General features: G+C 42.8%; 1 protein-coding gene across 1 annotated transcript in view; it reads left to right on the plus strand.

Annotated features, from left to right (window-relative positions):
- The first annotated feature begins 3,213 nt into the window (after positions 1 to 3,213).
- LAPTM4B (lysosomal protein transmembrane 4 beta) overlaps positions 3,214 to 12,672 on the plus strand; it is a 63,635-nt gene continuing 54,176 nt past the window's right edge. The window contains exon 1 of the mRNA XM_079126304.1: positions 3,214 to 3,534. Within this exon, the coding sequence (XP_078982430.1) occupies positions 3,436 to 3,534 (99 nt within the window). The 5' untranslated portion in view covers positions 3,214 to 3,435. The remainder of the gene's footprint in view (positions 3,535 to 12,672) is intronic.

The following is a 12,672-nucleotide window of genomic DNA, read 5'->3' on the forward strand; positions in this document are numbered from 1 at the left end:
TACCTGTGATGTTACTTGGCACACATTCTGGCTAGCACACAGTGACTTGTGCCACTAGACTACATGATCAACTTTGACAGCAGGAACTGAATGTTTCTAATCTTTGTGACCTCAAAGTCTTTATGCCTTACAGAGAGTAGACACACAAATGACTATCAGATAGTCAGTTGGATTTCTCACAGATGGATTGAAATACAACTAGTCACAGGAACCAGATTTGAAAAAGAAAGGAGAGGGACTGCTGTAAGAACTCAGAAGCCACTCCGGTCACGGGAACTCACATAAGAGGGTTTATTAGGCAGAGTGTCTCCCTTCAGGGTAAGAGAGAAAATGAGAGGAAAAGAGAGAAAGCGCGTGCAAGACAGAGTGTAAAAAGCGAGGAGGAGAGAGAGAAATGAAAGTGAGTAGAAGAGAGAAAGAATGAATGTGAGAAGAGAGAGAGAAAATGGCGGGAAGCTATCCTTGAGCAGTCGAATTCCATGGGTTAACGGAACCAATAACAGAGAAAGATACTTGCAAGCTGACTGATGAAACAATAGCTAGCTAGGATGTTCACAGACTGACAAGAAGTCTCCCGCTACTTTTGAGTAATGGGGCTGCTATATCATACTCCTTACGGGACATGCCGCTGACTGTTGGGCTGGTTACTCCCTCCACACTGGCCACCTCCCATGACTGCAGCGTAAAGAGTGGGGAGCAGCTTTATATTATAACTATTATCTGTTTTTTGTTTTTGTTTTTTGGTGTCAGGGATTGAACTCAGGGGCACTTAACCACTGACCCACATCCCCAGCTCTTTTTATATTTTATTTAGAGACAGTCTCACTGAGTTGCTTAGGGTCTCCCTAAATTGCTGAGGCTGGCTTTGAACTTACAATCCTCCTGCCTCCACCTCCCAAATTGCTGGGATTACAGGCATGTGCCACCCTGTCTGGTGAGAGGGACTATTATCTGATGGAAGGAAAAGTTTCCCCCATTTTACTGAAGAATATCTGAACTTGGAGGAAGGGGATAACAAGGGGAGAAAAATTGGTGTATAAGAAGAAAAGGGAAAGACTCTGGGTATCAAAGAAGTTGCAAGTCTTTAAGGTGAGGAGCATTTAAAACACGGTAAGGAAGGCTCCATGGAGACACTGCAGAATGGGAGAGGAGACATGAGTCAGTTGCACAGCAACCCGACCAGTTTATAGAAGCTGCTATCCTTGGCTCAGGCAGGAAAAGAGCAAGCCTGGCCCAGAGTGATGAAAGCAAAGTGGCTTTCCCAAATAACTGCATTACTGCACTTGGTAATACCAATGTCATTTTTTTTTTTTTTTTGGCGCGGTGCTGGGGATCGAACTCAGGGCCTTGTGCATGCAAGGCAAGCACTCTACCAACTGAGCTATCTCCCCAGCCCCCAATGTCATTTTTTGAAAAGGAGAAACCCAGGCGTGTCTAAGTTCCTTGGGAAGCCTCAGTCCTTGTTTTGAGGGCAATCCCCATTGTATCCTAATAAATACAACTCCAAAGACAATGATGCTAAGTTTTATTTACTACACTTCACCTCCCCATGTATTATTTCTTTCTTCAGGACTCCTTCAGTTACATTCTCTCAATTCTTTGTCTCTTATTTACAGCAATTTGTTAACTGTGACTTCAGATCTCCAGTAGTAAGATTTCTGAAATATAAAATTCCTTTGAATCAATGAGTCCTTTGTCTAATGAATCTGAAATTCTGGTGGGGAAGGAAGAGGGATGTTTGGGAATTTTCTGGGAGTTGGAATCTTGAAAGCCTCTTTCAAGGCAGCATTCCCCATTCTTTTTATTTTTTATTTTTCAGTTGTAGATGGACATAATACCTTTATTTATTTATTTTTATGTGGTGCTGAGATCAAACCCAGTGCCTCACATGTGCCAGGCAAGTGCTCTACCACTGAGCCACAAACAGCCTCAGCATTTCCCATTCTGATTTTATATTTCCATTCATTCTCAAAACACTAATGCTTGTCCTGCATCTGGTTAAAAGTGGCTGTGTGCATCATTAAATACTAATTTAATTTTGGGTTTTTTGTTTTGTTTTGTATTGTATTTTTGCATCGTTGGAGACTGAATCCAAGGCTTTGGGTATGCCAGGCAAGTACTCTACCACTGAGCTAATCCCCAGCCCATAATTAAATATTAAATGTTATAAGATCCTGGAAAGAAAATTATCTCTAATGTTAAAGAAAACAAGACTTTAAGGAGAGTGAAACAAATGCTTTCATGTTCACAATAATGTTACTTATTATTCCTGCTCAGAGATCTGTACTTGGCATCCCGCGGGGATGGCTTTTGATTCCCTTAGGTCCAGTTTTAAGCTGTACAGTAAGAATGTAGCAGATTCACAACTTTGTAAAATTCACCAGCATAACACTTAACAGCCTTATCTGTTACCATCTCTCTTCCTACATAATCTGCCCTTAAGAAATTTAAACTGAACGAGGATCCCCCCCCCCTTGCTCCTAGTCTGAAATTAAATTTTTGTACGTGCTAAAAACCTATTTGAGATCCTTGACTTTGCAGTCGTCAGAGGCTAACGTTGGATGAGGGCCTTCAAGATAAAAACAGCAGCAACAAAAAAGGCAAACAAAAACCAGCTGGGAGGAAATAAACCCCGAATTGTAGTCCTATCAGTTCTCTCAACACTCTGTTGTGTCTTGCAGAGACCTCAAGGCAGTAATTGCCTTGATGATTGTTTCTTTAGAGCTGCAGTCATGATTAAAAATGCTACCCAAGCACAGCGAGGATGCCCTTGACACACATTCTATTTTCTGGGAAAAGATTACTACCATGGTAATTGAGCTGGGAAGTGGAGACAAACTGCTCTCAGCGGGTTCGGTAGTGGTTCAAAGTACTGCAGTTGACTGGAATCACACTGCGCGGTTTTCCTTCCTAGTCTCGTTCATAACCACAATGATAGCACTGCACCTATGGATTATCCGCAAGATAGAAGTTGAAGGAGAGGAACGCAACAAACTAGAATCTAGAATTCCTAACAAGAGTTACACCCACTGCCGAATGAAAGACGCAAAGCCCGGAACTCCACTGCAGCGGACTCTGGAACCGGCCGAGGGTGCAGCAATGATGTATTTATTTACTTGGGGATCTCAGCGCCCGCAGCTGGCACGAACCCATGGTGACGTCACGAGCCCGGACGGGGTCACGTGGTCCGCGGCCCGCCTCCCCCCCCCCTCCCTCTTTCCTACGGCCCGCGCCGCCGCCTTAGAGCGCTCGGTCCCGCCGCGGCAGCCTCTCGGAGCTCTCCGGGCAGCTTGGAGCCAGGCGAGTGGGCTAGCTGGCCGGGAGCCTGAGCCGCGGAGGAGCCGGCAGCAGCGGAGCCGAGGGCTGGGAGCAACGCGGCCGACCCTTTCCCAAACTTGGTGGTGCGCTCGCGTCACTGCTCCCGCCGGCCGAGCGATGAAGATGGTCGCGCCGTGGACGCGGTTCTACTCCAACAGCTGCTGTCTGTGCTGCCATGTCCGCACAGGCACCATCCTTCTCGGCGTCTGGTACCTGGTGAGCGCGGCCACGCGACGGGACGCACCTGCCAGGGCGGGACGCGGGCGGCGGGGAGGCAGCACCTGGACCCCGGCCCGCGCCCTCACCTCGCTTTGCACACCCCCAAGTTGGCTTCTAGGTCGGCCTCGGGGTTGGGTGACGCCGGCGCTCATCCGCCTAAAGTTATATTATTAGAAACTTAATTCTTCGGCCCGCCTGGCTGCAGTTTCCCGGGCTCGGTCAACCTGTGGCGGGGGAGGCCGAGACGGCCGGGGGCAGCGGGCTCGCGGTTAGGGGTCCTGGGGGCGGCGCGGTGGCTGGGCCCGGGCGCGGGGAGGTGGTGCGGTGAGCCTGGCTTCTGCGCGCGGGGCTCCACGGTGCGCGGCGGTGAGGAGGAAAGTGCGCTCGGGGACGGAAAACTCTGATCTGATATGCTTGGCTGGTGCTTCCTTCTCTTTCTTTTGTCCTAAAACCCGCAGGGTTTGTTTTGGGTCAGGACCACAGTGGAGGCGGGGCGGGGGTCCTGGGACTGTTTTGCTCCCTCTGGGGAAGGGTGCAAATTCGGCATAGCCACACTCCCTGCGCGCAACGCCTCGGGTTTGCAGGACGTTCACTCTTTTGCATGTCCGGATCCGAGTTGAAACGGTTGGGGGTTCTTATCCTCCTTGTGAATGGGATCCTGACACTTTGTTTTAAAGCCCTTACTCTGGGAAGGCATTTGCATGTCATTTACAGCGTTTCAGTTTGCGGGGGAAGCCATTTTACCCACCCACTTATTTCTTTCATGCCCATGGATAGGTGATCCCTTTACCTTTTCTTAATAGGCACAGTAGGCAGAATTGGTTTTTTGTTTATTTTGTTTTGTGTTTGTTTTTAGGTAGGCGCTTTAAAGATTTTATTTCCATGGGGAGCTGTGATTCTAGGGAGCGTGAGGAAACCTGATGGATTCTGTCCTGTGCCACCGTTGGGTGATTGTTGGCAACACTAGACTGCACCGAGTCGGATTCCTCTGCATTTTGAATTTTGTGACATCATGATAGAGTTAGACCAGAGCTGCTTTGCAGTGAATAGCTCTGCAGCACGATCAAATGCCTAAAAAATGGTAGTTAAGATCCAAGCACGGTGGTGCACGCTTGTAATCCCAGCAACTCATGAGCCTGAAGCAGGAATATCGCAAGTTCGAGGCCAGCCTCAGCAACTTAAGTGATATTCTCGAAATTTAAAATAAATAAATAAATAAATAATTTTAAAGGCTGGGGATGTAGCTTAGTGGTAGAGCGCCCTGTCCCCAACCGCCCCCGGGTTCTGACCCCCCAAAAAAGGAGTCAAATGACAGTATGGAACTTTTCAGTGAGAATTGCATTCTATCTACTACAGCATAAATCGGTATTTTATGGCTCATAGTTAATACTTGGTCTTTTTTTATATAATTGGGACATTATGTCGAATCGTGCTTCTTTTCGGAACCCCCCCTCTCCGCCCCCATGTGTTGTTCACTGTGCTATTTTTAGTTTCAACTTTCCTTTAGTTCTTTGGCTAGCAAGGCTACACAATAGAAATTTTTGGCCTTAAAAGCTTTCAAACTGATCTTTGGTATGTGTGGGTTCTTATCGAGCAGTGTGAATGCAGATTAAGCTTTAGTGTATTGGTTCAACCTCGACTTTTCTAAAAACCAAGGAATTATTTACAGAAATTTAAAATCGTAGTGAAAGGATAGTAAGTGGCTTCAAAATAGTTATTTTATTGATCATCAAAGCAGACTATTTTATATAAATGTCTAGTGTCCTCCTTGAAAATGTTCAAATCTGCAGACTTGCAAGTACAGCAGTGAATGTAATTTGTAAAATCTAGGGCACTGCATTAGGCAAATGTACTACATGATCTACAGGAAAGATAAATCTACTTGAGCCCTGTTGTTGGCTGTAATCCAACCAGACAGTATTGGTGTGATAAAAGGAGAGTATTCAACATGCTTTGTCTGTTTGAGCATGCTCTTTGTGGGAAGTAGTTGGTGTGTGTGCATTTACTTAGCATTTGAAAATTTATGGCCTTCTGAAAGATAATTAGAAAGCTTTCTAGCAGATGTGTATAAGAATGTGGCTGTAGGTAAACAGTATAAGTGAGAAACCTGGATTAAGAATAGGTAATCTTTTTAGAAAGTCTTTTGCATTTTACAGAACAATCTAGACTTTTTTTTTTTTTTTTTTTTTGTAGTGAGTTTCCCTCATACTTAATATAATTTGGTTATCCCAAACTAAATTTCTATGAACATTTGTAAGATAGCCCGGTGGCTAAGGAGCATGGCTACTGAAGGACACAGCACCTTTCTACATCCTGCTCACCAGTCTCCTGGGTGGTATGGGTAGGTTATCAGAGGTGGTTTTCATGTACTAGGTGTTATATTAGATCCCTTGCATAGCTTAATTTTTGCACATTTCTAGAGAGGTCATTCTTTATTTTTTCCATTTTATAGATGAAAACTGAGGCAGAGTTTTACGTAATTTACTGAAGACCTTGGTTTGTGGTCTCATTGATGTTTTAGTCTGTCCTGTTCTCCGTTGTTTTTTCCCTTAAACCTTTAAAAGTTTTGTGTGTGTTTTGCTTTTGACTTGGGATGACAGAGGTTTTCTACTGTCTAATAATATAATGTTGATTTCAGGTATGTATATCAGAGATCATTTTTTTCTTGTATATTTTCCTTTCTTTAATTGAGCTTTAATTGACATATAATGAAATTTGGTTATTATGTGTACAGTTACTGAGTTGACACTGCAATGTCTGTGGAACCCACATCCCTAGGGAATATTTTCTAACACCCGCTCCAAGTTCTCTGTGCCTCTTCCTAATTACACCTCTCACATTCCCATTCCATCTGTCACCTTGGGTGACTGTTTCTCCATTTGCCATAGGTTGGACTTTTAGGGTGTTCCCAGTTTGGGGCTGTCATGTATATACCTGCTGTGAACAAAGCTCTTTGTGGACATAGGGTTTTTTATTGCACTTCAGTAAATGCCCAGGAATGGAATCATTAGTCATTGGGTAAAATATATTGTTTATAAGACCCTGCTAACCAGTTTTCTAAAGTGGGTCTGTCATTTTATTCTAGCAATGAATGAGGTTCTAGATGTTCCACATTCCTTTGTTACCACCCCCCCAACCCCCAGTACTGGGGATGAACCCAGGACCTTACACATGCTAGGTAAGTGCTCTATCACTGAGCTACATCTCTGTCCCTTTTTATTCTATTTTGAGATGGAGTCTCACTAAATTGTTCAGGCAGGCTTGGAATGAACCTGTGATCCTCTTGCCTCAGCCTCCTGAGTGGAGTAGCTAGAAATAACAATCCTATGACATCAGTTGCTCCACTTTCTTGCCAATATTTGGTGTTGTCTTTTAAACTATAGGCATCCTAATGCTGGACAGTGGTAATTTATACTGACTTTGGTTGGCACTTTCCTTATGAATAATGATGTGGAAGAGTTTATCTTTACTCATTGATCAAATATCTCCCCTTATGAAATATTGGTTATCGTCCAGTTTTAATTGGTCTTTGATCTCTTTTCATATTGATTTGTAAGAACTCTATATATTTTGGATACCAGTTCTTTGTTAAATATTTATTTTGTGAATAATTTTCCCAATATGTGGCTTGTATACTCATTTTCATAATAGTGTATTTTAATGAATAGGTTTTAAATTTTGTCTAAGTTCAGGTTGTCAGTCTTTTTCTTTTTATGGTTAGTACTTTCTTTTGTTCTTTTTTTGTTTGTATGTGTGTGAGGGTTACTGGGAATTTAGCACAGAGGTGCACTCCCAGCCCTTTTTTATTTTTATTTTGAGACAGGGTCTTACTAAGTTGCTAAGACCTCAAACTTTTGATCCTCCTGCCCCAGCCTCTTGAGTCACTGGGATGACAGGTGTGTGCCACTGTGCCCTGCTATGGTTGATATTTTCTGTGTTCCAAGAAATCTCTACCCATCCCAAGGTTATAAAGATACTCTTACATTTTCTTCTAGAAGCTTTCTGACTTTAGCTTTTATATTTGTCAGATTAATTTTTGTGTATGATGGGCAATAGGAACTGTAGGTTTTTTTTAATTTAAAAGGCAGTTTAATTACTTAAGAAAGTAGAATTATTATATAACTTTAGTAACTACAGACATCTTTGAAAAGTCAAGTAAGATGCTTATCTATTTTCACAGAGAGAGTGAAGAGCAACTTGCCCTGGTTTCCAGAGGGATCCTGTTTTACACCAACAAAACTTAGTAGAGCCAGCCCTCTGTTTCTGAGAGCTCTCCATCCGCACATTCAACCAATGTCTAATAGAAAAATGGGGAGGGGAGTTTCCTCTGAGTATGTATAGACTTTTTCCCTTTGTCATAATGTCACTGAAGGGAGCTCGAGGGGGTATCCCAGTGGCAGAGGATTCCTGTACTGGAACCTTCCAGGCTCCTTGACACTGGGCAGAAAAGAATTTGAGGAAGCTTCAGGTTTTTAACAAAGAGGAAGACCTTTATTAGAATGTGAAAGGGGAAGACCTGCATTCTTCAAGGTGGAGTGGAGGTGGGGTTCTGGAGGAGCACCTGTTTTAAAGGGAACTGTGGGGGTGGGGCATGGGAGAATTCACACCATCCTGGTCAACACAGTTCTTAAGTCTTGGATCACAGGAGTTTATGGAGGATGGTCCTCTCCAGGATCTTCAGGTTGGCCTCATCGTGTCCTATGTTATAGGTTTCTTCTTCTTCTTTTATTTATTTATTTAAGTACCAGGGATTGAACCCAGGGGCACTTAACTACTGAGCCACTGTTTATTATGTTTTATTTTGAGAGTGCCTCTCGCTAAATTGCTGAGGCTTGCTTTGAACTGGCGATCCTCCTTTGTCAGCCTCAAGAACTGCTGGGATTACAGGTGTGTGCCACCAGGCCTGGCTTGTAATAGGTCTCTTAAAATACATCTTTGTTTAATCTGAAAGTGCATCGTGTAGATGAACAGTGTACAGAAGCTTTAATCAAAAGAATGATTTAATCAGTCATTTTTATAAATGATTACATTTACAGCAACTCTAAGATTTGTAGCTTTTTCAGAAACTTGGGAGGGACCAGTCTAGAGGGAAAAACAGGTCTAGAGAGAACGTTTGAGTGTCCCCTTCCCTTTTCCTGTCCCTTCAATAAACTCATTCCTATTACCCTGAATGACATGTCTGAAATCTTTCTGACTTGATCACGGGGGTTTGAAGGATGGGTCTCCATGCTTCCTCAGTTTCTTGGAAGGTCCCAGCTCCATAACAATGGGGCTTTTAGATTTATAACCACAATCTCATTTTCCTTCCCTTTTGTCCCCTTTCTCCCTATGTTTATTTCTTCTATTGTGTCTCAGTTATTTTCTAAACAATACAACTAGTATGATAACAATTTATATCACATTAACATTGTATTAGCTATTATAAGTAAACTAACCAAGCTAAAGTGTAGGGAAGATGTGCCAGGTTATATGCAAATACCATGCCACTTGAGTGTCCCAGGATTCTGACATTCAATGTGTGTCCTGAACCTAATCCCCTGCAGACACTGAGGTTGAACTTCTCTAGACCTTAGTCTACTAACTTGCCCAAATTTGCCCATACTTTAGTCTTTCTGACCATTTCTTAAGACTCCCCAGCTAGGTGCCTCTGTTCCTCTTGCACCATGATCTCGTTCTTCTTGTATCTTTGTGTCCTCTTGATTTTTTGCCCTACTTTGATTATCTCCTTATTCTGTTCTGTTCTCATTTTTTTTTTTTTTTTCAGTTTTTTAGTTGTAGATGGACGTAATACCTCTATTTTATTTATTTATTTTTATGTGGTGTTGAAGATCTTACCCAGTGCCTCACACATCCTGGCTGGGTGAGTGCTCTACCACTGAGCCACAACCTCAGCCCCCCATTTTCCTAGTTTAGGCTCTCCTTATCTCTCACTTGGCTACTGTAATGATGACTGGTCTTCCTCTTTACACTTTAACCTAGTAGTGACGGCCACATTTTACCCGCTTCTGTCCAACCCCTCCCCTTCCAGGTCCTTTTAGATAGTAAGCCAGTACTTTGGCTCTAAACCCGAGGTTCTTTCTGGTTTGATAAGCTTAAGTTTTCTGTCCATCACTGAGCCAAACATTGGGGACAGGGATATATCACTGGAATATGCTGATGAATTTAAGCCTGGGATAGTGTCTTCTCTTGAACAATAGATTAGGAGGAATGTGAACTGGGGGTGGGTTAGCTTTATCCGGAAACAGCCAGCCTGAGAGCTAAGAGACAATTCCTTTCCCAAAGAGTCAGACAATTACTGGGTGGAAAGGAGAATGTTTGGAAGACTGTGAGTTGCCTGTGATACTCCTAAGGGTAAAGTCCCCATTTCTTAGGAATATCTTTACCGTCAGGACCTGATTTTCTCACTGCACACATAAACATTGTTTGTCTTTTGTCATTTCATTACTAGTAGTTGGAAGCATTCGTCATTGACCCCTGGGCTGAGTCCCCTTTTGCACGCATATCATCCTTTTTCATAATTGTGTTTTAGGAGTTTAGTTCCAGCAAATACATACCGAATGCCTCTTTTTATCAAACACTATTTCTTTTAAAGTAATTGGCATTGTATTGGTTTGCAAAGGATGAAAGAGGTCAGAATAGCTCGCCTCATTTGCTTTGTGACCCAGCCTTTCAGACCAGTTCACTTTGAAGGTGTGGCTGGCTTGTGTACCCAAGCCTGGTGGATTCTCTTTGTATCCCGAGAAGTTCTGGTGTTACAGCTATTGATTTTTGTGTGGGTACAGAAGAGTAAAACGGGCATTCTGTATTTGTAGAGTGACTGATAGCTTTTAGTGGGTTTTCACATTTGTTCTTATTTAGACCTCAAAGCAACCTTGGGTCAGGCTTGATAGGTAGTGATAGGTGCACTTAAGATTAATAGTTTTTCCAGCTGTTTGATTCAATGAGCTGGCCTGTAATTCTGTCACAGGAGAAGAGATGTTTCTGGAGAAGGGTCTGAGGGTTTCCCAGAGAGAGAGGGAACTCAGCTCAGGATCTGCTGGGTTCTTGGCATATGAGGTGGATCAACATGAGCCAGACAAACACATAGAGGTTTATGTAGGAAGGTAGGTACACGTTCAAGGGAGAATGTGGGCTGTCTCAAGAGTGAGAAGCCCTACCATGGGTTGGGGTTCAATTTTTATATCAGGGGTGGGACTGGGGGTGAATGCAGTGGAGCCACACAATTTGGGGCCAATTTTCCTGTGCTTGTGTATCTCTCTGATTTTACAAGGGCATGGGCCAAAGTTTGCTACTATGTTTTCTGCATCAGTGGCTTGATACTGCATTTCAGTGGGTCGAGAGTGTTTCCCTTAAGATTCCATATTTCTCATCCTAAATCCCTATCTCAATTCCATGACAATGGACTAGAATTCATGGTACTTACATAGTCCCCTATTTAGGCCTAGTGTTTTCCTCACTATGTTGGATTATAAAAGACTAAAATGCCAGGCTAAATAGTTTGGATTTAGGGGCTGGGGTTGTGGCTCAGTGGTAGAGTGCTTGCCTAGCACGATTGCAGCACTGGGTTTGATTCTCAGCACCACAGAAAAATAAATAATTTAAGGTATTGTGTCCATGTATAACTAAAAAAAATTTTAAAAAAAGTTTGGATTTATTTATTTAGGTAGTGGGGAATCATTGAGTTATTGAATTATGAACAGGGTGATATGATAAGGCAGCTTTTAAGGAAGATAAAAATGTAGGCTGTTTTAGGTGGCTGGAAAGCCAGATCAGGGTGTGTTATAATCATCTTGGCATGAAATATAGCAGATACCAGTTCTTTCCAGCCCAGGTCTCCATTTGCTAATGGTGAGAATAATATAGATGGAGGTTTTTGTCAGTTAGTGAATCATGTGTCTCTTGCCACCCAGACATCTGATTTAAGCAATGGACTCCATTTGGAGTGAAGAATACTGATTTTTTTTTTTTTTTAAGTACAGGTTCCTTCCTCCCTGCCCCTGCCACCTAGAAATCATGGACCAAAAGCAATAAAATATTGGCTGGTAGAAGTCTCCACTGCTAGGTCTCCAGTGCTAGGTCTTGTTATTGGTTCCACGTTTCTGAGCGGGAAAAAGGACCCAGGCTTTGCGATCAAAAACCATAATTTCAACAATTTAACTGTTAATTGGCTTTATTTTTGCATCATAGAGTTGGGCAATGCTTCATTCTGTAAAATACAGGTGTTATAGAATGGAAAGAGCTGAAGAAAGCAGAACCAAAGAATAAAAAGCGAATTAATTGATCATTTCAAAGTTACTCGCCTTGTGAGCCTGGACAGGGAAATAGAATGAGAAAATAACTGGTGTCAGGTTTCTTCAGTTACCTTTCTTTGTGTGTAAGGATTAAAGCAGAAGGAACTTCATTATCTTGCCAATTGAAACTGGCTGGTTTGGGAAATTTGGCTGCACCCTCTCTAATCCTGATTTCTTGGAAGGCCAGATAAAACAACTTAGATTCCGTTGGGAGTCATGGAACTGGAGAATGGGTGACTCCCTTTTGGTTTTCAGCCTTGTGTGTTGGGACCTAGCTAGTGCAGGAGATTAGATCAAAACCTCCTGCAGTTGTCATTTAGCAGTGGAAATATTATTGCAGATTATTAGTAAAAATAAGGTTGAACTTTCTTTTCCTTTTTAAACTAACTTTGAGATGCTAAAATTGCATGACTAGCACGGAGTCATACTGATACCCGTGTTGGCCCATTAGCGGAGGGCTTGGGGCTGCAAACAAGGAGTTTTTATGAGTTGGAAAAAAAGAAGCCAACTAGGCAAGGCTAGACAGGCTGATCAAAACTGATCCTTCCTTAGTTGAACCTTTGGGGTTTTTTTTTTGTTGTTGTTGTTGTTCCAGGGATTGAACCCAGGGGTGCTTAACCACTGAGCACATCCCCAGCCCTCAGGTAGGATTTTATCAGTGTTTGGAATTGAGTGCCTAGTTACATCATGACTGAATTCGTAGTAGACTAGTATATAAAACCAGGATGCCAATTGGTTAATATGCAGTGGGGAAACATAATTGTCATTGAGATGAATACTCCTATTCTTAGGGCTGTGTGTTCTTTTCCTTTAGAGGACGCTAATTATGACTGTGGAATGATTT

This window comes from Sciurus vulgaris (genome assembly GCF_902686455.1).
Source record: "Sciurus vulgaris genome assembly, chromosome: 1".
Classification (NCBI taxonomy): Eukaryota; Metazoa; Chordata; class Mammalia; order Rodentia; family Sciuridae; genus Sciurus; species Sciurus vulgaris.